The 22,346-nt window shown below is 35.4% G+C and overlaps 2 protein-coding genes across 2 annotated transcripts in view; one reads left to right on the top strand and one right to left on the bottom strand.

The window, feature by feature from the left end:
* Positions 1-8: 8 nt before the first annotated feature.
* On the bottom strand, positions 9-1,047 carry LOC120782509 (enolase-phosphatase E1). The gene is made up of 4 exons (XM_040114817.1): positions 915-1,047; positions 576-850; positions 244-500; positions 9-182 (listed from the first exon to the last, which is right to left on the bottom strand). Exons 1-4 carry the CDS (start codon positions 984-986, stop codon positions 43-45), a joined length of 744 nt encoding a protein of 247 aa, XP_039970751.1. The 5' UTR covers positions 987-1,047; the 3' UTR covers positions 9-42.
* A 394-nt stretch (positions 1,048-1,441) lies between these two features.
* LOC120782506 (hypoxia-inducible factor prolyl hydroxylase) overlaps positions 1,442-22,346 on the top strand; it is a 103,394-nt gene continuing 82,489 nt past the window's right edge. The window contains exons 1-2 of the mRNA XM_040114814.1: positions 1,442-1,715; positions 1,779-3,274. Of these exons, the coding sequence (XP_039970748.1) occupies positions 2,529-3,274 (746 nt within the window). The 5' untranslated portion in view covers positions 1,442-1,715; positions 1,779-2,528. The remainder of the gene's footprint in view (positions 1,716-1,778; positions 3,275-22,346) is intronic.

Raw genomic sequence — 22,346 nt, 5'->3', positions numbered from 1 at the left:
TGTGTTGTCTTAAGGTATTTTTTATATATGTAGCCTCAATTATTATTCCTTCAAATTTATCTTTAAATTATTAAAATTATCAGCAAACGTAAATGCAGTTTTATCGTCGTCCGTTAAAGGCGCGTTGCCTGGTCGATTTAGTAAAGCAACTTGCATTCCAGCATCGCGAGCTGCTTCAGCCTCTGAAAATCAGAAATATGTATGTTAATGCAACAGACAAAGACATACTCATTATCTTTTTACCTTTTACGACATCAGTTAGGAACAGTATGTCTTCAGCTGGTAAATCCAAATCTTTAGCTATATTCACGTACGACTCTTTTTGTTGCTTATGGCCAACGGCTGTGTCATAATGGCCGCTAATATAGGGCAGTAAATTTCCCATCTCTGATTGACCAAAGAGTAGCTGCTGTGCCTTTACACTACCACTAGAATAGATAGCGAGGCGTAGGCCAGCCTCATGCCATCGCTTAATTGCTGGCAGCACATCAGAATATATGCTTTTGATAGCCCAAAAAATAGTATGTTAAATAAATAATGCTTAATATTGTACTAACAAAAACATGTCAACTTACTGTCCTTTAATGTTACCGTTAGCATAACCTTTAGCCCAAATCAATCCCTGAAGAGTTTTCAATGGCCCTACTTTCAGATCTTTTTCTATGAGAAAATTAACAAAACTGGCTACATTCCCGGGCGAAGCGGTAGGTTGTTCATCAACCGGTCCCAAGTAATCTTTGTATTGTGATAATTTGCGTAAGTCCTGAACAATCTTTTGAGTTTCGGCATTATTCCAAGATTCCTCTAGAAATTCCTTGGAGTGTGTTTTTGCATACGGGAAGAGCACATCCTGCAATAAGCAATGAACCCGTTCAAAAAATTATCATTACAAAAATTAATGTCTATGACTGCACCTTTACAAAACTAATGGATGTCGTAGTTCCCTCAATATCGCTGAGTATTAATTTCACTGTGAATTCAGGCATACCAATTTACTTTAACCTAACCGAGATTCGTTAATTTCCAATAGCTTGAATGATAAAGGAACAGCTGAAAACATATCTCTAATTCCCACTGGAAATTTACTGATAACAGCAGTGTTGCCAGAACAAAAGTGAAATGCCACATTACCACATTTATTTAGAAATGGCTGACGAGCGTTATGTCAAACAGTTTAGTTGCAATTATAGAGTTTTGGGGGTAATTAATATAAAAACCATACATACTTTTCCCTTTTAAATCGTTAATTAATCCCTTGATAGATGTTTGTTAACATACTTGAAATATTTATCATACGGCAACATTTAACATTTTTATTTATTTTCAATTTCCTTTCTACTTGCTTTTATCGCTTTACGCTTTTAACAATGTCAACGATTCAAACCAATTTGACGTTTTCTATTTTCGTTTCTTCGTAATTCGTAATTTAGCATGTCAAATTTGCACGAAAATTTTGTGAAAGTGTATTTGGAGCCGTTAATTGCATATTTAGCAAAACAATTGTTATTTATTGACGATATTTGTGATATTATATATGCATATTAGGATATTAAATTCGCCAATATCAAAAAAACACTAGATTGGCTTGCGTATATTTTAAATTTCTAAAACAGATCTCCAGCGTCTGCATTAAATTCAAAAGCGGAGAGAGCGAACCTATAATAAATAAATATATAATAAATCCCTTTCAACATCAGTATTAAGATATCAATTTGGTAATATACTTAAATTAAGCAGCAAATTTATAAATTTACTAAATTTTTTCTTCATGGTAATAGTTTCTTGGAACTGATATGGAAGGAAATATAAATACAACAAATGATACTTTTGCAACAGAGACAAAGTCAACAAAGAGAAATAGCTCAAAAGCTATTTAGAGCGTTTCATAGACGATTGTGACTACGTGATTTAACCACAAAATTTTATAAATATTTGAGAGTGCAAGAGTAACCCACAAATCGCAGCAGCAACGGAAGCGTTATCAGCTGGCACACGAGTTAGGGGGTTAAAGTGAAAATTGTTCGGTCACCGACTCGAAGGGGCAGGTGCATAGTAGAGTTTTGATTTACCCCTCTCGTCGCGTTTAACCCATATGCTGTATCCAATAGCCAAATATTCAAGCTAATGTAAACAAATATTCCGCTAAACAGATTTATATTACAACAATTACTTTTAAAAGTGTAATAGTTACAAATAAGATAAAAGTGGCAAAACAGCTGCAAAATCACTTAAAATAGTTCAGCACATTTATATACAATTGCGATGACAACGGGAAAGAGCAGCTGCAATCGAAGTGCAAGATAAAGAAGAAATAGTGCAAAGTGTAAATCAAAAGACATATCCACTGCTGAAAGTAAGGCCCCTGTCAAGGTTAAATTGAAGGCATATACTCTTTGGAGGTCAAAGAAGAATAGTATTTCAGGTTTTAACAAGTGTATAAGATGTAAAGTTGAAAACCTTACTTAAACGATCAAAAAAAAAAAAAAAAGAATCGAAAGTTGAAATTGTTGAAGTTTAATTATTAAAAAATGGAAAAATTTCCACAGTGTGCCATTTGCGGTACAACGCAGCAATTGTTGCGTTGCGCCAAATGTAAATCGATTTTTTACTGTTCTACTGCACATCAGCATATGGACTGGCCCATGCATAAACAGTCTTGCCGTATGTTAGCCAAACAAAGGAATGAAAATCGCATTCAACATCTGCAACAGGCTGTTGCTGCCACAACACTAAGCAATACAATTGCGCCATCAATGCCCACAACAAGCAACGATGTTGATGCTGGTCACCATCGTTGGACAACATCCACGAATGATATGGCTATTATAGGCTTTGGACTACTAGGCGGTAACGAAAGTGCTGAAGTTGATCCTAGCATACTAACTGCAGTACCACCCATGGCTGTGATGATGGGTAACAATGACAATGGCGTTGCATACAACCAGACAAATGGATTGGCTAACGAGGCAAATCCCAACCAAATATCAGATACAGGTGGCACAGTGACCGGTGCTGGTATTATGCAAAACAATACGTCATTATGCATGCAACCGCAATATCACCATGTAGATCAACGCTTGCTATCGCCGCAATATCATCAACAACAACAGCAATTAATGCACCAACAATTGCAGTGTCAACAGATATCGCCATCGCATGCACCATACACAGCAAACCTTACCAACCATAACACACATCATCATTATGAGAAAAGCATCAGCTGTCAAGTTGGAAGCGGAGGTGGCGTGGACGAAAACGCTTTTGGAAATGCAAAGTGAGTGAAGATTTTTTAAACTACACATATATACAAATTTGTTGTTATATTGAACAACTTAAAATTGAAAACTTTAAAGTTAAACGGCTTCTATCCACTATGTACTCACCGAACATTTATTGCAAATGCAATACTTAATTACGAATAATTTCTCGCGTCTGCATTTATGCTAATTTTGCATATACATAGGTATATCATATTGTCACATTGAAAAACTGGTAAAAGTGCAAATGAGTCATCTATCAATTAAATATAAACAACCACGGATGACCGAATAAATATTATATATTTTCCCAATAACGATAATATCTTTTCAAAATAGCGCGTTAAAATTAAGGTAGCTACAGTAAAGAGTTCTAGATGTGTTCACCGCTGTTGCCGAAATAAAACTAATACGCTATTTTAATATTTCAAAATGAAGTTGTCCTATCTTGGCAATATAAGCTTCTGATTTACGTTGTACATACATACATACGTACCTATTCTTTGCCATAAACCTTTTACTATACCTCATTATTGAATTGTATATGCGCTGCCTAAACAGCATTATAGATAAATTTAATTCAGGTATGTTTACATACGTCCATACATTTATAAGTCTAGTAAAAATGTGCTTTTTACTAATATTAAGTTTATTCATCAAAAACTGTTTGTCGAAACTTTGTTGTAACAATGTTGTGCCGCTATCTTAATACATAATCGCACCGTCTTTTATGTAGACTTACTATTGAATTGTTGACGTTTAGGTATTTTATACACACTTTTAGTTTTCAGGAGTTGCATTTAGTGCCACAATTACAAACCGTTCATACTGTAGACAGTTTAACGGTTGTTTCTCGTTTAATTGTTGAAGCCGATTTACCGATCAGTTTAAAGGTGTTTCAAGCAAATAATGAAGAAATGAATCCTAAAATAAGATCAAACGCTAACTTCGGCACAGCGCAGCTATAATACTCTTCCACGTGCATAAAAGGGTATAAAAAAGTCTTTATTTTGATTTTGATTAGCAGCTATATGCTACAGCCGTCCAATCCGAACAATTTGTTCGGAAATTTTAGAGTATTAATCTAAATCAAATTTTGTGAATATATGTATGTACATATCTTGACAAATAAAAAAGTAAGTATCGGGAATTCTTCATTTCCTCCTCTCATCTCCCGCTTATATGAAAGACAGGTAATTTTTTTTTAGGTGGGTACAACTGTCCTTAATTGTGCTGCCTAAAATTAGCGCGATCTGTCAACCAGTGTGTTTACAGCAGCTGTTTATGCCAGGCGACCTCAGTAGTGTTTGTCGAATTTTAAAATTTAAATCAACGTACATATTTGATTTAAATTTTGGCCAAACACTCTACAAATATCATTGAGCAAGCACACTATTCACCTGATAAGGCCTCCTGTGAATTGTATCTTTCTCCACACTGAAATATCCAATTCGGGGAATTCGAAGACATCAAAACAAATTCGTCGCCAGAGCTGAAGGCCATCCCGAAAAGTGGCTATAAAAAGGTTTTGACAATTGGAAGAGCGTTGGCACATGTTCATCGCTTCAAATGGATGTTACTTTGAAGGCGATAAAATAAATTTGGATGATGATTCAAAAATTTTCGTTTTATTTATAAATTCCCGATACTTTCTTGAAAGGGTGTATATGAATATGTATGTATATTAATTTTATTTAATTTAATTTAGTGCATTTTTAGATATAATGGCCAAGTACTATAAAAACTTCTGGACTCACAAGTTTATATGTATATTATATTTTAAGCTCTTCAAAATAATAATTGATTTGATTTGTTTATATTTGCACGAGTTCTGCTATACACACTCACTTGATGTTTATTGCTAGAAGTTTAAATTTATCAAAGATAAGTGAGTACGTGAGGAATGTATGCCATCAGTTTTTGTCGCTATCGTTTTAATCTATTTGATTTTATTTATTTTAACGGTTGTTCAAGGCAAACGTCAGTCAATATATGTAAATATACATATGTACATACATATTTTATCTACACATGCATATAATTACTTTATTAGATGCCACCTCTTCCGAGTTTTGCTTAAAATTGCTTTAGACCTCACTGCTTATCACTTTAATACATATTTTCTATTATAGGCGGTTCAAAACACTTTACCCATTTACATTTCATAAATATGTAGGTACAGACGTATAGTACATTTTGCTGAGCTGGTCATTAACGGCTCGACTTGCCGGCTATTGCGTCTGTTTTGGTTACAGTTAACTCTGTAGGTATGTATGTACATACAATATGTATTCCTTTACTGAGACGCGCTGCAGCTAATGTGAATGCAACGTGATTTTATATAATTTTTTTTATTTCTCAACTCCACACTTGTTCATACTACATATCTACATATGTATGTACATTTGTATATGCGCAGAAATTTCTTTATTACTATTTCATATGTTTATATCTGCGCAGTTGACTTTAATGTGTTTTCTTGAAAACTCGTATTGTTAATTAATATTGTTTTTTTAAGGGGAGGTTTTCCAATTACCCAACTACACCTCGACACATTCACACTGCCGCGCAAAATATAAACAATTTGCTCCAGGTTGCAAATTTTATATCAAACAATTTTTTTAGTAGTAGATTAGTAAATTGTTATAGCTTGAAAATTGAAAATTTGGTTTTAATTAAAAAATGGGAGTCAGAACACGAAATAACTTTTTTTATTTTGGTTTAGACATTTTAAAATTATTTTTTTATTGAGGTTTACAAAATTAAAAGGGAATGTTAATTAAATTTTTTATTGGATTACTTACCACCATGATTTTTATTACCATTAGTATCTCTCTTTATAAAATCTTACACTAGAAAAACTGTTATTTCTAAGGTTGGCGCTTTTCTCGTTGAAATTGCAAATTATTGACGAAAGAAACTGCAAATATGCTTTGTAGTCGGGTTAATATGACTTATATACATACAGTAGTATCTCGATAGACCGGACACCCTTTAGTCCGGACACCTCTATAATCCGCACATTGCTATTATCCGGACAGTTTTATATTTTTTACTCTTTAATCCGGACGCTACAAAAAATGCAGACTTTTGTTTCTCTTTTAAATCAATTAGATACGTTGCAGAACAATTTCGGGTAACAAAATATACTGTATTTGACATAAAAAAGAAACGTGATGCTATCAGAAAGTATGTGCAGAAACCAGGTTAGTTAAAGTGGAACCAACTTTGGTTTCCAAACTTAATAACTTAGTGGTATTTCTCAGAAAAAAGGCAGACCATGAGACTAAGAGAACATCCGGATATGGAGAAGGCCTTAATGACTTGGTTTTTTCAACAGAGAAACCAGAATATTTCTATATCAACCAAAATGATTCAACACAAAGCAAAATATTTCTGTAATCAAATAACTGGCAAAAATGATTTTTGGGCAAGTTTGTGGTGGATTTCAAATTTTAAAGCACGACATGGCATAAGGAAATTTAAAATTTGTGGTGAAAAAGTAAGTAGTGATGTTTCTGCAGTGGAACCATAGAAGAAATGGACCTAGACCATGACCAGATTTATAATGCAGATGATTCGGCAGCCTTTTGGAACGTTATTCCTGCAAATACATTGGCGCACTCGCAAGAAAAATCTGCATCTGGTCGAAAAATTTCAAAGGATCGCGTAACTTTTATGCCTTGTTGCAATGCATCAGGCACACATAAGCCACCCCTTTTGGTAATAGGCAAATCAACTAATCCACGATCATTTAAAAATTGCAATGTGCCTGTAACTTATAAAGCAACTAAAAAAGGTTGGATGTCAACGTTCTTATTTACTGAAAGGTACAGGAAATATTTTATACCGGATGTAAAAAAATTTTTGGAAGACAATAATAGACCATTAAAAGCTATTTTACTAATCGACAATGCTCCATGCCATCCAAGACCAGAAGATATTGACATAGACACTAATTTTCGAATTGTCTTTCTTCCACCCAATTGCACAGCAATCATACCGCCTTTAGATCAAAATTTAATTCAAAATGTTAAAGTGTCTTACAGAAAACAACTTTTGAATTATCTTCTAATTGATAATACAGATATTTAGAAAACTTTACGTTACGAAATTGCGTCACACTTTTAAACAATGCTTGGTTAGGTATATCACAGCAGAATATTGTACGCAATTGGAACCAGTTGTTGTGTAGTGACCGAAAAGAATGGATGGAGGAAGATTTGATACCTCTGGCTCAACTTACAGCCGCTAATGAATGAATGAAATTCATACCATCATCGCTTCAATAAATCTGGACGCTCAAGTTAATACTCAAACCATAAATGACTGGGCCACTGGAAGACATGAATTCGAATACGATTGAGGAAAATGGTTCTGACTCTGACTATAGCATAGTTGAAGTGGAAAATAAAATCAGGTGTAGTGAAGCAAAAAGTATTTTTTCCAAAGCGATTCAGTGGGCAGAACAAATTGACGCTTCGGCTATGGAGATTTTAACTTTAAAACGCTTAAAGGAAACTGCAGATAAAATGTTTAGAGAAAACTCTAAACAGACCAAAATTGATACTTTTTTTCAAATGCATAACAAGTAAAAGTATCCATGCTTACATAAAATTTTAATAAAAACTGAATTTGAATTAAAAATGTAGGTTAATTGTGTCAAATTTCTTTCCCGCAAATAACCATTAACAAAAATATCTATAATCCGGACACCCCCGTTATCCGAACGACCCCCAACATCAAGGGTGTCCGATCTATCGAGATACTACTGTACTTATATTGGTTTGAAAATATCTCCCTTCCGCCTTTTTGTCTTTTGAATTTCGCGTCTATATAAGTATGTATAAAGCGCTACAGAGCTCGTATCTGGCAATACTATACATCTTTGAAAGGTCTTCAACAGTTCAACAGTTATAGACGTGTAAACATGGAGTGCACTAACGTCGAAACTCGCGCTATTTTAAGTTTTCCTTCGTTAAATGCAAATCCGCTAGAGGGGGGTATTATGAAGTAGCCGTCTAGATGGAAACAGATTATCGAACGAAACGGCGCATATTTGAACTAAATCCGATCACTGTAACACTTTTTATAAAGCATTGATTAAAGAGCAAAAAAACGGAAGGGAGATATTTGACAACCTAATATCATCACCAATTTATCAAGTATCTCCCTTTCGCTTTTTTGCTCTTTATTCATAATATTTCTATGCTCGGCTGCTGTGGTGACTGTCATTATTAATTTAAAATCGTTACGGATATTCGGCTTACATGGGCACAGAGAAGAACCAAAATGCTAAGGTGGCATGGACCATATTTGGTGTAGTGACCATATTCCCGATAGCCATACTGGGCTAAGTAGCTCTGTGTGTTTCCTTTTTACTCGGATTTTACTTAAGCAGCAATGATCATTGAATTATTTCCTCTGAAATGCGTCAATGATTACAAAAAAATATCTAAAAGAACTGACGACGTGTATCTCAAAGTTGCCGTTAAAGTTGATGGCATTAAAATTCGCACTATAAATAAACTAAACATCGGGTGCGGTGAACACCAGTTATCGTTCTCATAAAATACAAAATCGAAGAGATCTTGCTCCAGGAGAGAATAAAAATTTGTGGTTTTAACTTATTACTTGGGCACACTGGGCCTTAATAGAAAATTATATGAACATTTATGGATTGGAGTATAATTGAATACATTGTAGTACGGAGTCAATAATTTTTCTCACCCACATGATAATACCCACGGACATGATAATAACCCATGATAGTCGGGTTTACGTGATCGAAACGAACATTTTTATCCATTCAAAGACTGTCAAAACAACAACCACATGACAATATCATCTTGCTAACAAGTTTTTTGTTTTTTTAACTAATTAACTAAAAAGATAATTGTCTACTGATTTCCTAGGCTTTCCTGGGCTTTTAAAGTATCATTTCGCTAAGTTTTTTCCCAACACTGTACATTTATGTCCATGTATGTATGTATGTGCGCTAACATTCCATCTTTATGGGATTACTCACTTGCTGCGCAAATTCCTAGTAATGTTTTTGTTTGTTTGCGTCGGTTTGAGTGTTTTATGCACATTTCCAGCTGCAGCAACCCGTAACTCCACGTAGCACTCAAGCGTACTTGACATCATATGCAATTCCGAGAACTCCGGCACTGTGCTATCAAATTTTGCTATCAGCAACTAAAGGTTTGCAATTGTTCGCACATTCATACATACATACATAAGTATGTATGTAATTTGTGTGTCAATAGATTATAAACGCGAACAAATATTTAGATACATTTACAAATGTGTTAACAGTTACTCACTGTAAGTCTTCACATTGGTTTCTATTGCCATTTTTTCTGCTTTTGCAACATGTTGCTACAGAGTATAACGCTAACGGTTGTTTGTATCACTTAAAACTAATCGAGATATGTACATACTTATGTACACACATACTTATATGTATATGAAGTCATATTGTCAAAAAAGTCTTGCGGTATTTTCGCTAGTTGGCGATGAAAGCGCGTAGTTCTAGTTTTATTCGTCGCATCGGGTCATGCTACACCTTTCTGGAAAGCTCATTTCACGCGCTAACACGTGTTTGATTGATTGTCGTTTCTTTTAAGTCGTTCGTGAGTTATAGCGTCGCAAACATGGAGCAAAATAAAGGGAAAATACGGCATATTTAACAGTACTACTACGATGAAGGCAAAAATGCATCTCAAGCCGCCAATAAAATTTGTGCAGTTTATGGACCCGATACAGTTTCCATTTCACCGCACAACGATGGTTTCAACGTTTTCGTTCTGGTGTAGAGGTGGTCGAAGATGCGTCACGCTCCGGAAGGCCTGTCGTCGAAAATTGCGATAAAATCGCTGAATTGGTCGAAAGAGACCGGCATAGTAGCAGCCGTAGCATCAGTCAAGAGCTGCTCATGAGTCATCAAAAATTCATTTCAATTTCAAAAAAAAAAAATTCAATAAAAATACCCCAAGACTTTTTTGACAACCCATTATACATAAGTATATGAAGACGAACGAGTGACTATCTGTTTGTTCATCCGTCCGTCTGTGCATCTGTCCCTTTGTCCAAGCGACAACTTCAGTAAAAATTGAAATATCGTAATGAAACTTTATACATCAATAGCAAGGGACACCTTTGGGCGAAAAAATTAAAAAAAGGGGATGGACCCTAAAGTTAAAGAATTATTCACTACTCTACGTAAAAAATATTAAATAAACTTACATACGTGATTTGAAAATGTGTGCGAATCTTTGTTCGACCCACTGTTTCAACTAGTATATTTATATCCATATACATAACAAATACATATGTATGTATGTCTTAACTTGTCAATTAATCAAAGTATAAAAATACATTGGGACAAAACAGCACCCGGAAATTGTAATTAGAATATTTCAAAAGTATGTCTTTCGCTAAGTTGGTAGGACTGTCCTCCACCAATTTGTTTACAGCAGCTGCTTAAGTCGGTACACCTCAGTAGGACATTGCGATTTTTACATTGGATAAGAATATCGAACAAAGAATTTGTCTAAAATTGTGTGTGAAATCGTTGGGAATGTCGAGCGATCGTTGAAGACATGCCACGTTCCTGACCACCTTCGAACTCTTCAAGTGATGAAAATATTAAAAAAGTGAAGGATATTATATGGTGCTTGAAAATCGTCAGGCAAATGTTAGAGAGATGGCATAGGTACCTCTCTCGCGAGTCTGTTCGAATGAGTTTGGTGGATATTTTGGGTATGAAACGCGTTCTTGCTCGACTCTTCCCGATAAAGCTGAGGTTTTTTTTTCAAAAATATTATCGTAAACAGGTCTCTTTGGACATGCCTTATCGTGCGAATTCCGATCCCATGGAGAGCATTGCGAATGAGACATGGATTTATGAGTTTGACATGCAACAAGGCAACATTCATCGGAATGGTTTTCAGTCGATCGAAGAGATCGTAAAACAGAGTTCACTGAAGGAGCTGAAGGGCATCCCAAAAAGTACTTATGAAAAGTGTTTCGGGGACTGGAAAAATCGTTGGCATAAGTGTGTTACGTTTGGTGGGGATTACTTTCAAGGCGAAAAAATAAATATTGATGAATAATTAATTATTATTTAAAATTTGTGGGTATTTTTTGCCACAATGTATGTTTGTGTAATTACAAAATTCTACGAAAATAGCGCTTATTTGTGCATTTAGTACTTGTAATTGCATTTGTATTTTTCTCATTAAAAAGGTATAAAAAATGTAAACACACTTTTGTTTAGTTTAAAATGAAAATCACATAATAATACATTTCTGTTTGATTTTTCATAACTCAAACGTGACTTCCAGCTGCGGTTTCCATTACTACTCTGCGATTTTTTAATTACACTATATACAAGTAGTTTTGCATGTATACGTATGCACGTTAGGACACATTTTTTCAAGGTGTGGTTGTGGCATTATCTGGCCATTTTAAACCTGGCGAGGTCCAATTTCTTGACTTCGTCTTTTCCTTTCTTTTCCATTGTCACAAAATTACGTTTCGTGTCGTTGTTGAATATCACCAAATGATCTCTTAAAGTAATCATAGGCTCACTTTTATCGTCACGCCCATTTTGTCGTGTTTTTATACAAATCTGATATTTCAATTTAGTTTTGTAGAGTTTAATATGTTTTCAATTTTGGAGGCGGTTCGGGGAGTTAATTGAACTTTGAACTTACTACATAAGTAAAGAACGAGTACAGAATTTCGTCCACTTAATCCACTTTTGTTGGTTTTGGAGATGTTCTTTATACATACATATGTTTTCAAAATAATATTCGACGATGTCATAACAAGGAAGTATTAGGTTTTAAGTTTCATAGACTAAACTGGCCGACCTCATCGTTGATTCGGTTGGTTACAATGTGTGTCTAACTGTAGATTTGTACAAACAAATTTTTTTATGGATTCCAACATTAAAGAATGAGCCACCAGGCGAATAAATATGATATACCGAAATGGAACTAAACTATGCACATACATATACATACATAGCATGCAAAGTTTTGTTCGACACGCTCACTATAACGGAGAGAATAGTCATGAAAATTAATAACTCTTAATGAGAAAATAATATTTATCAAAAATTTCGCAATTCACTCACTGAAAACGTGACAATATAATTTGAAGGTTGATATCGCACAGATAACGTGAGTTGCACAGTGTGGCAAAAACTTAGAATCCAGAGAAATCTAAACATAGCTTACAAAAAGAGTTTAGATACACTGCACTAAACGATAATTCATTTTCGAAACTTCGGGTCTCAAATATTTCGGAGTAGATTACAAAAAGGAACTGAGAACAGGGTCGAATTTTGTAATTTCAAATTAAAATTCTGTGGCAAAGCACTTTTCCTTCCCATATAACAAAATTTCTTTCACTTTCCAGTATACAAATAAAAAAAAACAATGTAACCGGATAAAGCTTTAGCAGTGTCTTATAGGTGCCACCTTATGGTTATGACGAAAAACTGCCCAAATCGGACTAAAACTATCCTTAGATATAATAGATCGAAGATATCGGACAATCTGTGAGATATAGAAATTCAGAGAAAGTTCTTGTTTGACAATTGTATGGCTGTATGTCAAAAATGGGTTGACTGGGATCATTAATTCCTAAAGCCCGCATGGAGCAGAAAGATTTTGGAACTTTCAGCTGTCTTTATACCGCTTATATCGGTAGGTATGTGAGTTATCTTAATACAATTTTGAGAGTGTAGAGAGGTAGGCCTCATGTCCCTAATGTAATGAATTCGATCCTCTGTTTGACGTTTTGCACAACACGTCAATATGTGTACATATATGCATGTATGTATGTATATAAGTTTAGCCTCTTCCATTGATTTCATTTCAAATATGTCTTATTTGAGGATGATTTTAATATAATTTTCGCTTCGAAAAAGTAAGCTATACTTTGTTATAAAACTAAAATAGGCTACGGCCTATATTATAAGTTAATAAGATATAAATTTGATAGTAATCCATTGACGAACAATAAATGCTTAATTTTTGCGCAACATTTTCAACATAAAGGTATTTCCGCAGCCTTGATTCTGGATACCCCTTCCTGACTTCTTTTATTAGTGTTTTGCTCTCCACAGGCAGTGTCAAATAGTCGAGTGTATTTTAGACTCGAAAAGGCTTCCTGTGTCATTGTATCAAATAATATTAATCAAAAATTACGGGATATTTGTCGACTAAATTGTTGTAAAGTAGTTTCGAAATTTTGTGCATCATATTTCATCATCATCGCTTGAAAACCATTTTTTCTTATTTGTTTTGTTCCGATCTTTCGTACAGCACCAATTAAAAATATATATGAATTACGTTACTTCTTGATTAAATATTAAATAAAGAAAATAATAAAATTAATTTTGGTTTAGTTTTTTTCTCTCGAAAATGTTTATAACTTTCTAAAATAAGCCGTAGTCAAAATGGTGAAGGATGACCTCCTTCTCGTTCCTTATTGGAGAATAAACCGCTTACGCGGTTATAGCCGAGTTAACTACAGCGCGCCAGTCGTTCTTCCTATTCGCTTCTTTCCAACGGAGTAGAGGTCTTCCTCATCCTCTGCTTTCCCCGGCGGGTACTGCGTCGAATACTCTCAGAGCTGGAGTGTTTTCATCCATTCGGATGGCTTGACCTAGCCAGCGTAGTCACTGTAGATGTATATCTCGTACAGCGCATCGTTTCATCGACTGCGGTATTCGCCGTTCCTAATGCGGAAAGAACCATAAATCTTCCGCAGAATCTTTCTCTTACTTCTAAACTCGTTACGCCGACTAACCAGGTTTTGTCATCGTCCATGCCTCTGCACTGTGCAGCAGGGCGGTGATGATGAGTGACTTGTAGAATTTAGTCTTTGTTCTTCGAGAGAGGACTTTACTTCTCAATTGCCCACTCAGTCCAACAGAACTAACGGCGCGGTTGTTATGGCCAATGATATCGATGTCATTAGCATTCGCTAGCAGTTGTACACTCTTATAAAAGATTGTACCTTCTCGATTTAGTTCAGCAGCTCGAAATATTTTCTCTAGAAGTAGGTTGAAGAAGTCGCACGAAAGGAAGTCGTTGGGTTTCGAACGGCTCGGAGAGCTCTTTCCCGATCCTGACGGAGCTTTTGGGATTGATCAACGTTAGTTTACCCAGCCGTATTCGTTTTGCGGGGATACAAAATTCAGACATACCGACATAAAGGCACCTTTTTTTCGTGCTGTCAAAAGCAGTTTTGAAACGTCGGGCATGCTTTCGTCGCACCATATTCTAACTACAATGAAGCTGGTACATGCTCATCAGTTCTTCGTCGCCGTGTTTGAATAGCTCGGCCGGCAATCCATCGGCCCCTCCCGCTTTGTTGTTCTTCAGACTTTTGTTAGTCGCCGCATCTTTTCGTAGCATAACTCTGCCGGTCAGCTTGTCAAGCTCTTCGTATTCACGCATTACGGCCCCTCCCTTTTTTTTGTCTGTAAATTGCGTTTCCATTCGCTCTTCAACTCTCGGTATCTATCCCATCTTGCACGTGATATGGTCGATTGTAACGTTACAAAATAAGCAGTCTGTTTTCTCTCCATTGCGACATGACACTGCTCATCGTACCAGCTACTATTTCGCCTTTTCCGAAAACCAATGGTTTCGTTTGCAGCCGTGCGTAAGGAGCTTGAAATGCCGTCCCACAGTTCACTTATACCGAGTTGCTGACGAGTACTGTCAGAGAGCAGGAGTGCAAGTCGTGTAGAAAATCGCTCGGCTGTCTGTTATGATTACACCTTCTCGACGTTGAATCTTCCTTGTGTTTATTGACGAGCGTAAGCACGTCTAAAATACTGGATAATTGTCTTCCGTCTATCCCAACGTTATCGATCTGGTTAGTGGCTTTTCGATCCGGAGACAGCCAGGTTTTCTATGCTGCAATCTAGTACTGCAGATAACCATATTGCGGGCGCCGGCGAAGTCAATCAGCCGCAACCCATGTGCGGATGTTTCATCAAGAAGGTTAAATTTACCGACAATTGTGCCACAGATACCTTCTTTGTCCACCCTGGTGTTAAAGTCGCCAGGCACGATTTTGACATCATGGCGGAGGCATATCATATAGGTGCGATCATAGAAGGCATCTTTAGTCACATCGTCCTTTTCTTCCTTCGGAATGTGTGCGAAAATCAACGATATGTTGAGGAACTTCGCTTTGATGCGGATTGTGGCTAGACGTTCATCCACCGCGGTGAATGCCAAGACTCGGCCACAAAGTCTCTCTCCCTCCAGGAATCCCGAATGAAGGATGACCTTAGTGTACAACAATAAGAATAACATTCCAGGGTTGAAAGGCGGAAGTCAGGCTATAGACTAAAGCTTCTTCGTGGTTGACTCATCCAGAAAATGTGGTACGTGCAGCAGCGCTCATAGTGCTTAGTATTTTCCATGCAAATAACCTTGTGCTTAAACCACGCATACGAGTATATATGTACATATGTACATACATACATATGTACAAATGAAGGGCTGCCTTTAAAGTTCATTTACCCACCATATATGTACATACATATGTATGTATGTTACATGCAAACACATATGTATGTACATATGTTTCTATTAATCAAATGTTTGATAAGAATATGCGTGCGATCTTATATTGACGCTGAAAATTCCACACGTTTTTCGAACACCTCCAGCCTCGCATCTATGTATGTATGTATATGTACCAGTTTGCTTACTCAACGAATATGGTGTGTAACAAATACCGCGTGTTATTTGAGCGCCCTTAAAAAGATCTCCGATAATTGTATGCCTTGAGAATGGCTATTGAACTCTTTAACAGAAAACGTCATCGACACGTAAGACTTACATACATACTTATATTCATATATATACTGACACATAAGTGCTAAATTACTGTTTTTAGTTTTGTTATTTTGATTTTGTCAAAGAGTTTGAAAATTAAAGCTTTGCCTGCTTGTAGCTAAGTGTGTTTTTCACATACCCTACAAGAACATTGACAGTCATCCAACTTGTAATTAGTAATTAGGCACAGCTGAACAAATTTTGTCAGCGCGCAGAACAAAAATGTAGATTTTTAACACAAAACTCAAAATAGTTATTGCAAAAAGCAATAATTTTGATTTATGTGCTGTCTTTTTTGCGCGAACACAAAAATTGGGATTTGAAAAAACCGTCAACATTGGCAATAATTTTACTGTTCATTTGACTGTCAGTGGTGACAGGATTAAGAAATTCAGCAATTAACAGGTCTATTGAAAAGTGCCCGGCCTAATAAACACAAAATTTTTGGCAGATTTTGTTTTTTTTTTTTATTCAACAATGAAGGGAACTCATTTTAACGAGCCTCCAACTATTCGATACCACTTTTGTAGTACTATTTGTCCTTTGCCTCCAAATAGGCATCAGTTTCCGCTATCACATCTTCATTAGACTAAAAGTTATTCACTGCGGCATTCTTTTGAGATCTGAGAACAGGAAATAGTCGCTGGGAACCAGATCTAAACAATACGGTGGATGCGGATGCAATTCGAAGCGAAATTTATGTATTTTTGCGATCGTTTTCACTGATTTGTGACACGGTGCATTGTCTCAGTGAAACAACATTTTTTTTCTTTAATTGTAATTTTTAGGCGATTTCGTACTTCAAACGGTCCAATAATGATATGTAACAGTCGCTGTTGATGATCCTTCCTTTTCCAAGGTGGTCAATAAAAAATTTTAATGCGCACCACAAAATACAGACGCCATAACTTTGCCAGCCGACTGTTCCGTCTTTCCACGCTTTGGGGCGGGTTCGTCATGTCCTGTCCACTCGGATGACTGTCGATTGCTCTTCGGAGTGAAATGATGGAGCCATGTTTCATCCATTGACTCAAAAATTCGGAATTATAACGCTTGAGCATCTCCAAACACTGCTCATTTTTGATATTTTCGTCGGCGTCTCTTTTTAGCAAATACAATGACGGTCAGTTTACATACAAATGTACTCTATCATTGATCATGAACTTGTAATTATCGGCTGTACTTCCATATTTACATATATAAATTCTTAACGGTTAACAGATTGTATATTCTATATGTGAATAACTGTGTGTCATTTGATACAACCTCTCTCCAATGCTCTGAAGTTGTATTTTGTGGTCCTGTCTTTTGAAACCAGGAAGATGTCACTTTCCACGGCCCGCCGTTTGGTATAAGCACTTTCCATTCTCCGGTTTTGGTGGAATGAGTGGGAACATGACTTTATCTTTTGACATGATATCCATCTAAGTAAGACATTCATTGTAACGGCCCTCCAACATTTCGATACCAATTTGCCAGTGTAAAGCTTCAAGGTCTTCAAAATAAACTTTCATTTCCTTCTTGCCTTCTCATTTAAGTAAAATCATTTCGAAGTGAACCAATTTTTGAGTCTGAGTTGTTTCCATTCGTAAAATTCGGGAATCATATAATATTATATATTTAAATATCTTTGATCCGGAAAGAATACTTTAGCAAAGCTTGAATCTCACATTCCACATTATCATAACATATTTCCATTGTAAACAAAAATAGAGACCAATATCTTCGAAACGATTGGTTGAAATATCATGAAACCTAGACCATGTCCTAGTCAAGGTTAGTATTCTAAGACAGGGATATAGATTTTTTGTTTATGGCGCGGTCTAGCGGTCAGGTCAAGGACTTTGTAGTTTAGTGAGCTGGAACCCAGTGGTCACTAATGCAAGCTTATTTCAATGATGTGCAGAATATTCAGCTCCGAAAGTTTCTGAAGGTTTTGCCCAATCAAATTGTAGATAAAATTAGATTCTATTGAGGTTTTAAATTTACAAAAATTGAAGAAACCTAAAAACTGGGAACATGATTTCGTGAACTCTGCTGGATTATAGATCGCAACAAACAGAAACATTGAGGTCGAATAATAATAAAGTTTATTGACTTATCGACTACCAATAGGTCAAAGTACTGAAAGCTAAAGCTAGGAACATGAAACATGCTTTAGTTGATCTAAAAAGAAAAGTCTTTCAATAGGAGTTTCTTAAGTAAGTAAGAATGTAAGCATAATACATTTAGAGACAACTTCGAATAACCAAACGAGTAGCAAGTCGAACAAATTAAATGAGCTGATCAAACGGACTGGGGTAAAGTAGTTTTCTACGTCAAATAAGGTTTTGAAATGAAATAAATTTTGTTCCTTTATTGCTCCACTCGTAAAACTTGTCTCAAAGTTTTTTACATTGAAGTTGGTGTCTTAAAAGAGGTGTCCACTACGTAATACTTTAGACAAATAGCGCAACAAAATAGCGAATCGAAGACTTCCTTCATATTCATACCTACTTATTATTTATTGCTTTTATTTTGATGTCAATATGACGAATGCAATGTTTACATTCAGCATCAACGATTCTATATTTCAATACGCCATTTCAACGCTATTAAAAAGTAGTAAAACAAAACGGCTTATCTATAATGTCACATCTAATGACCACATGAGCATACATGTAAGTGTACATAGTATTCCTGTCGGCTTCTGTTACAAAACACCCGGTGTATTTGTCAAGCCCTAGGTGCCCTGTCAGTATGCACATACTTGAATTTCTGTAATGTTGTCAAACAAGCGACGTTCACGCCGTAACTTCGCAGCTATTTCCAGATGTATTACTTGCTTCATGTACTTTTTAATATTTTATTTATTCCGTTTACCTTTTTTCCGGCTACTCACAATGTGAATGTCACGTAGGCACCACATATGCACAATACTCATAGAGTTGAGTATTGTACTTTTATTTACAGTTGTGTCCATATAAATAGCTGAGCGAGTTGGGATATGTTTAAGGAAAAGGGCAAGGATATCGAGAAAGATATTGAAATACTACATTAGGTTATGCTTCAGTATACAGGGGAAGAAATACCACAAAAATGACCCCGAGGGGGGTATACTTGTATTCTTTTTTTTTAGAGACAATAACGAAAGGAAGTGGTAGCTCACCCCCTGACATGAGTCACATGTTTTCGAAGAAATACGAAAAAATAAAGACTTTATGAAATGTAGAGCGACAAGCAGTCCAAGGCGAGACTACAAAAATGTGCCACGGGGGTCTGAAACATAGCCTATTGGACCATATTTTAGTTGAATTATTGTATTATTTCGGTAAATGACTAAAATTTTTGGCTTTTTAATAAGTTCTAAGTCTTTCACTGCTATTTTTATGAACATAACGGTACGTGCGTGTGCATATCGTCACCTGAAATGCAAAATAACGTAACAACATTTTCGAAAATTTACAGTGGCATGAATGAAACACGAAATAAAATGGAACATGAGTGGAAAAAATTTTAATATTGGTTAAAACTGGTTTATATCTGAGGGCAGAACCTGAAAATGTTGGACATACATATGTATGTAATATTATGAAGGCAATTTGATGTAGTGAATCATAATCAATAAGGCACTCAATTTCGAATTTTTTGATGTTACGTTATTTTGCATTTCAGGTGACGATATGTATTTCCATATTCAATGTAAAGCTGATTATAAAGCATTCGATTTGAAGATATGAATAGCTATTGCTGTAAATATATAACTCCTGGGTATATAGTATATAGTACATGTAGGTATGTATATACACTAGGCTTAAAAGGTCTGCGTATAAGTTACCAACAAAAATGACTCGTTAAAAAAAAATTTTATATATTTTTTATAAAAACCAATTTATTTGATATGAATTAAAGGATGTTAAATATATAGTTTTATGAAAATAAAAATATTTAAATTCCCGAAAGTAACATATAAGCAACACAAAACATACAGACGAACAGAAAATATTAATTAATTAATTAAGTATTAAGAAAGATCTGAGTACAAGGTAAATAAGTCGACTAAACCTATTCTTCCACCGAATTCTTCTTAAAATTGAATATTAAGTCGAATATTTCGAACGTTTTAAAACTTCCGCTAAAGCTTTTGGCACGGAATAGATAAAGCTTAGATGTTTTTGTGTAAGAGAAGTTGGCTCATTCTTCGTGCAGCACATCCTTGAGCATATCCTTTGAGGTAATTGTGCGTAGGCGGATTACGTGCCAGAGATAAGTGCTATTTAGGATTCAAATCTTGTGATTGTGGTGGTGTTTGCAGGTGCTTGGAAGCGTTTAGAGTAACCAAAGCCTTACTATGTATGTCTGTTGCATGTCTCGAGTCGTTATCCTGTAAAAAATAGTTGTTACTTTTTAGACCTATTTCTTCCGCTCATTGCGTTTGCTGATATGCATATTTGTCTATGGTGAACTCTAAAAATTCAGTTTGTCCCCCGTATCGTTGCTCCATCATCACCGTTCTTCACCCATGCGATTTTCTCCATTAAATCGTACGCCCCTTGATTCCAAAAACGCAAAACTTGATCATACATATATGCACTTGCATATTAACTGGCTACATGAATGATTTCCTGTGCGCGGCTTTAATATAAAATACATTTTTTTTAAATTTTGCGTTGGCAGTGCAGAGAGACTTCTTAGCTTTTTTAGCTATTTTGTATGCAGTAAGTCGAGGGTTTTGCTTCACACCTTGCAAAACGTTACAAGTGTCAGGCTGCTAGTATTTTTGGCCGCCCTGAACTGGCCGAGATACAAAACCGCCAGAATTTTTGTAATTTAATAACTCTTTGTATGGAAGAATGTGTTCTGCCAATATCCCGACCGATTTTACGGTATGTTTTGTTTTCTTTGAAATGTTTTAACTATTATTTTCCTTTGAGAAGGAGGTAAAACTATAACTTTCCGACACTTTGACACTTGATTATTACGTGAGGAATTCCCATATCATTTCTGCGTCGCCAAATGACTATTTTTTGTAAATTTGTCTACAGAACTATGATATCCGATTTTTGTTACTTTAAATGCTATGAGATTGTGCAATAGACTAGCAATAAAGCACTTAATGGGATTAATCTATATAAAAGCTGTTTTTTTTTTAATGGAAATAAGACATAAGGGTGTACGCAGACTTTTTCTGCTCAGTGTACTATATACATATGTACATACATATATATTATGTATGTGTGTTTATGTAACAAATTCGCGAATACATACTTCATAATTAAGGCAAACGCACCAGACACGATATGAAGTCTAAATATAAGTATTAAATTTAAGCTTTCTTCCCCACATAATGCGGCGATAAGACTTCTTCATATATTAAATATGTATGTGTGTACAAGATTAGGTCATATGTACATTTGTGTCTAGAAGTCAAAATCACTTGAGTTATGCTTTTAGCCTTGCTTCTGCCAGTCATTACATAAGTATATACACATACTTGTAGTATGCGTTGACAAGTATGCGCGAAAATTAATGTGCAAACAACTGGCATACTTACATACCTACAAACTATATATCTATATACATATGTACATATATTGAGGACCTATCACAGTTGCAAAGATACAAAACCAATTTATCGACTTTGATTTCCTATCACAACACACTCGTAAATACTTGTACTGTATCCATTTTATTGTTGTTCTTCAGCATTGTCCTCTATATACAACGAAATTCTTCTGCGCTTCCATTAACACATTTCATGCAAATAATAATCCAGCACAATGTACATATTAGCCGTCATCGATTTGCCATTTCTCTGTTTGTTATATTATGGCGCTGCTGTCTTGTCAAAAAATTACTATGTAAAAGCCAAAAAAAGTTATCGAGTTGTATTAAATACAAGATAATATGCAGTGACCACTTGAAAGTGTCATTATTGCCTTTCCAATGTTTCCAACTTTTGTTTTACGACTTTTAAAGGAGTTTTTACTATCCTGAATGCTTTTATTTTGAAATAACTGTAAAAAATGGTAAAACTAGTTTTCTTTTTAACCTTCCTCGGTTCTTCGGGTCATATTGACCCGAATCTAAAGTTTAATTTATAATAAAAGTAGTAATATCTAAAACCATCTTTTCTGTACACCGGAACAGAAACCAAAAAATGTTGTTTATCAAGCTGCGTTACACTGAAAACAAAAAAAAATAAATGATAAATTTAACCTTCTTTTCATTT

This window comes from Bactrocera tryoni, chromosome 1 (genome assembly GCF_016617805.1).
Source record: "Bactrocera tryoni isolate S06 chromosome 1, CSIRO_BtryS06_freeze2, whole genome shotgun sequence".
Lineage (NCBI taxonomy): Eukaryota > Metazoa > Arthropoda > Insecta > Diptera > Tephritidae > Bactrocera > Bactrocera tryoni.
This window is presented reverse-complemented; position numbering and strand designations above follow the sequence as displayed.

What these genes read in the sequence shown, in the direction of transcription:
- LOC120782509 (XM_040114817.1), bottom strand. Translation starts at nt 986, where the DNA reads ATGCCTGAATTCACAGTGAAATTAATACTCAGCGATATTGAGGGAACT. An exon ending in AACGGTAACATTAAAGGACA is followed by an intron (nt 501 to 575) that starts GTAAGTTGACAT and finishes GGCTATCAAAAG; the next exon opens with CATATATTCTGATGTGCTGC. An exon ending in CCTAACTGATGTCGTAAAAG is followed by an intron (nt 183 to 243) that starts GTAAAAAGATAA and finishes TCTGATTTTCAG; the next exon opens with AGGCTGAAGCAGCTCGCGAT.